Source organism: Atta colombica, unplaced genomic scaffold (assembly GCF_001594045.1).
Source record: "Atta colombica isolate Treedump-2 unplaced genomic scaffold, Acol1.0 scaffold151, whole genome shotgun sequence".
Classification (NCBI taxonomy): domain Eukaryota; kingdom Metazoa; phylum Arthropoda; class Insecta; order Hymenoptera; family Formicidae; genus Atta; species Atta colombica.
Genome location: NW_017259241.1, coordinates 228,354 through 233,586, shown reverse-complemented (window position 1 = coordinate 233,586; position 5,233 = coordinate 228,354). Strand labels below are relative to the sequence as shown.

Genomic DNA, 5,233 nt, shown 5'->3' with positions numbered 1-5,233 from the left:
AAAACCTGATATATTCCACATCGCGGCAATGTAAGTAATTCCGAATGGTGATTTCCTTTCTCATTTAAAATTATAGTTTATATTAATAATAAATTAATGTTAATTATCACACATTATGTAATTAAAAGATAAATAATTATATCTTTTGAATAAAGATTTTTATTGATAAATAATTGGCAGTTTTATTTAACTTTCCCTTAGGTATCCGTCATTTCCCATACTTTCCAGGTTTTAAGATATCATAAACTAAACTAACTCGCAAAATTATATTAGCATCTAACGACAATCTTAAAACAAAAATTAGATTATAAATAATGGCCAGAACTTCAATTCATTTATTACTATTCCATTTAAATTCTATTATATTTTACAAGTATTTGTAATTTTATTGCTTCTGCTGTCACAATCTGACAAAGGAACATTCCAAATTGCAAAAGCGATATTAAAAAACTAACACTACCAGTCGAAAGATCATATTTGAAATAAATATTCTAGAGTCAAATCTTAGAGTCAATTCTATACCCGATTTGTTTACGAAACATATTTGGCCATTTTAACTTTGATACAAAATATCTCGAGAACAATATATTTTTGGAAAAAATATTTCAAATGTATGTTATAGGGTTTAAAGAGGGCCGTTAGATGAACTACTTAAGATTTTTGGTTTAGAGTCTATTTTGGATCTAATAAGGCCCAAGTTAATTTTTTTTCTATAGAATGTCTACTTTTTATTGCAGATTCGTATCCTATGGAAAAAACAAACAATTTTGTTCCTGGTAATTTTTCATTAAACCTCTTTTAATAAGCGCAACATAGCACTCAAGTTCTTATTTTGAAATATATTCCGGCCAATGTAGGCAAGACCAACAGATGATCCAACCAATTAAGGCAATTTATTTTAAGATATAAAAAAACGCTGAAACATACTTTTGCATATCCTTCGCTATCACCTTCATCGGCTGGATTGTCCGTTGGGCTTCCCTTCATTGGCCGGAATATATTTCAAAAGTACTTGAACACTATTTTACGCCTTAATTATTAAAGATTTAACGAAAAATTACCGGCAACAAAATTTCCTTGTTTTTTTTTTCTATAAAATATAAATCTACAATACAAAGTAGGCATTTCTATAGAAAAAATTAATCTGAACCTTATTGGACTCAAAATAGGCTCTAAATCTAAAATATACATAATTCATCTAACGGCTTTCTCTCTTCAAATCATACAACTTTCATTTGAAACGTTTTTTTCATTTGAAACGTTTTCACATTTCAAATATATTCTCGAGATATTTTGAATTAAAGTTAAAATGGCCAAATATGATTCGTAAATCGGGTGCAGAATCTACAGGATCCCAAGATTTAACTATTTAAAATATCTATTTCAAATGTGATCTGACTAATGACGTTAGTTTTTTTATATCACTTTTGCAATTTGGAATGTTCTCTCGTGAGACAGTAGTGAAAAACAACCAGGAACTATAAAGATTAACATCTCTCGCTTCCATTACTTATTTTACTATTCTAAAACAGATTTTCAACTTTAGTTCAATGAAATGTAATTAAAACATAAAGTCTTATAAACAAAGACATAAAAAAGCATTCTAAGGATAGAATTATATCAATTTTATTCTCAGACGTCTTAACTTCTATTAGCACGATTACCCCACCCACGACGATGTGTGTCTTTATATTCATCCATTGCACGCAATCGTTCGAGATATTCGGGATCATCTTTTTCTTCTTTTTTTTCCTTCAAAACGATTTCACTATCTTCATCATTTGCTATTACATCTTTATTCGCTATATCTTGTAAACATCGAGAATTGGTTACATTATGTTGCGATGAATCGGGCCAGCTGAAAATAACACAAATTACAATAACAAAACGTAATTTGTTTATCGTCAATTTGTTATAACTTTTAAACGGTGCAACTACAAATGATCGAAAAATCACTACAAACGATTCTGAACCAAGATATATTAATAATTTTTTTTATCTTAAAGTCGGATGACGGTAATTTAAAAAAAATTTTTTATTTTTTATTATATGAAACTACAAACGAAACTATTGTTACTATAAACAACTACAAACGAAATATTATCATTTTGTTATAAAAAAAATTAATTTATAAAAAGTCGAATGTCAGGTCACAAAGGTACATTTCGGACCGATTCCGGCGCGCTACTCCCACTACCGCTCCAGGCTCTGCAGCCGAGCCGCCGGGCACTTACGTGACGTTCTGGTTCAAGAGCGTCTCTGTAGCTTAAAACGTGCGGAGATCGTACTTTACGTTATTAAAGAATATTTTTCTTGCAAAATAATTTTTATGTTCTTAAAAAAAAATCAAATACTAAATTTTCTAAAACATTTTGTCATAATAATTCTTGCCTACCATTTTATCATTTTAATTAAAATGATAAAATTATATTCGCTTATAGAAGAAAATAGTTATTGTAATATAGAATCTTCGTTGACTACTTGACACTTTATAAGGCTTTGTATAGAAAACACGGAATTTCCAAATTCATGTATTTCCTGATTTCAATCTTCGCAAGTCTATTATAAAAACTTCTCGATGTAAATTTATAACAATTATTGAATGGTTTCTGATAGAAGAATTATTATGACAAAATGTTTTAGAAATTTATTATTTGATTTTTTAAGGAAATAAAAATTATTTTGCAAGAAAAATATTCTTTAATAACGTAAAATACGACCTCCGCACATTTAAGCTCCAGAGACACTCCTGAGTCAGAGCATCACATGAACGCCCGGCGGCTCGGCTGTCGAGCTTCGAGCAATAGGGGGTAGCGCGCCGAAATTGGCCCGAAATGTGCAAATCTTTGCGAGCACTGTTTTAAATAAATAACATTTTTCGGGTCCTATTTCTTATTTTCAACTCTTTGATTTTAATTTCAACTCTTTGAAATATACATTTTTCTTTACGTAGAATTCAATTGAAATTTGTTACTCGGGGGTTTTCGGGGTCACTTACGAATCTGACCTCAGATTTTCAAAATTCAAATGGCGGATCGAAAAGTAAAAAGTTACTTGATCGAGATGAAACTGGGTATTCGAGGGTTTTTGGGGTCGCTGATTACAAATCTGACCTCAGATTTTCAAAATTTTAAATGACGGATCTAAGAAAATTTCTATGCCTAAACTTAAAGTAATAATTGATGACAATGGATGGTCGGAGATGGTCATCAAATCATGATATTATCTTGAAATATACAAAAGTGTAATGGTCGATAAAGTGCGCATGATTCTGATTATAATACGAGTCATATAATTATGTACATTAATGAATAATTAAATAATTATAATTTATTAAAAAATGAATTGAATACCTGATTGTCATACAAAATTGAATTATATACTTTTGTATAATATCACCACTGCGATGTTTCAAGATGATATCATGATCATTGTCATCAATTATTACTTTAAGGAATAGTTTAGTCATAGAAATTTGTATACAGATATTACTGTGAGTACAATTTTAAATATTAAGGACAATTTTAAATTTATAACGTTATACCAACATTAATAATGACCCAATAGGGATCGAAACGTTTGTTAGGGTCTACTTTATAAATATACATTATTAGCACATACAACATGCTCAGCTCGTAGCCCCTTCTATTAATATTTTACTAATTTTTTTAATTTGAAAGTAAGCATTATATTTATAAAAGTTGTAATTAATACACATAGTTATTGTTTAAAAAAAAAATTTTTTTTTTAAATTACAATCATGAAGTCTTTTCCCAAAAATTAAGCTGTAGGTTATTTTAGAACATTGATGGAAAAGATTTCCGTAAAAAAATTAATTTGCATTAGCCATACATTAGCCATACATTAGTAAAAAGTAATTAAATGTAAGAATGATTTTGATGAAAAAAGTATCCAATATTTTCTAATTTTTTTTTGTAAAAAAATTGTCTAAAAAATATTTTCTGTTAAATTTTCAAACATTTTATATTAATTTTATTTGAGATTAATCTTATTTCATTACAAAACAATATATAAAATAATAAAAATATGTTAAATCATAACATGTATTAATTATACTTCATATAGTAAACATTTTTAATTAATGGACTGTCTACAATGAGTATAATATTGTACTAATATAAGTTATAAGAAATTGATCAATCGATTATTCTTCTCACTTTAGACTATGATTGGTCGATTTCTTATGGTTTACGCCTTACCATATTACTCCCATTATAGATGATCTTTAATAATCTTAAATTTTTGACATATCTCTACTTACTCTCCATCCTTGATCTTTTGCTCATAAAATTCTTGAACTGTTAAGACTGGTAAACTTGGATAGCCTGCTCCAAAAACTTTCTTTTGTATTTCGTCACGTGTAATGATAATGGGTTGCAGTTTTGGAGCTGGTGATTTTTGCTTCTTTTGTATTTCAGAAGTTGAAGTATGCATTGATTTCATTTCCTTCATATTCTCCAAAATCGTTTTCTCCCTTTTTAAGAAATTTAAGTCATCAACGATTCGAACCGCATATAATTTTATAAGCGTAACAAAATATTCTCTCTTAAATTCGTCATCAATGTTAGGATTATCTAAGTTTTTCTTTAAAGTATCCAAATGAGATTCCAAATCCTTCTCTTGTTGATATCTTTGTAACTTTGTATTTCTACGGATCATCTGAAATAAGCAGAATTAAAATAATTATACTTTATAACAGTTTACAATAATCATATAATTAAAAAACCCAACCATATTCTCTAACATCCTTGATTCTGATGTATTTTCATTATCTCCTGCTTCCTTTTTCTCATCAACTGTACTAATTTGTGGTATTTCAACATCTGTTATCAAATCATATGCTTTTATCCGCTTTAAAAAATCTATAAAATAGATTTCTGCTACTTTAACCAAATGCATTCTATCATCGATAATGCATAACTGATTGGTAAGTTTTCCCAATAGAGCCGGTAATAAAAAATATTTGATATTTTCTGTGGCTACTTCTTCAAAAGTTTCGTTATCGCTAAACATATCCACTATAGATACAAGTCTCGTTGCATCCTCAAACATATGCATTGCTCGTTTTATGTCCAACTGCAATAAATAATAAAAAAAGAAAAAAGCTATTAATTTTTATTGCAATAATAAACGAGTTCTATTTTAAATAAAAATAAATTTTGTATAGATGACCCCCTAGTATGTATGTATATACATGTATGTATATACATAT

At 28.3% G+C, this 5,233-nt stretch overlaps 1 protein-coding gene across 1 annotated transcript in view; it reads right to left on the bottom strand.

Moving 5' to 3' along the window:
• Positions 1-315: 315 nt before the first annotated feature.
• Positions 316-5,233, bottom strand: part of LOC108685357 (immunoglobulin-binding protein 1) — a 9,117-nt gene continuing 4,199 nt past the window's right edge. The window contains exons 2-4 of the mRNA XM_018190108.1: positions 4,753-5,097; positions 4,283-4,680; positions 316-1,858 (exon numbers count right to left, since the gene is read on the bottom strand). Of these exons, the coding sequence (XP_018045597.1) occupies positions 1,642-1,858; positions 4,283-4,680; positions 4,753-5,097 (960 nt within the window). The 3' untranslated portion in view covers positions 316-1,641. The remainder of the gene's footprint in view (positions 1,859-4,282; positions 4,681-4,752; positions 5,098-5,233) is intronic.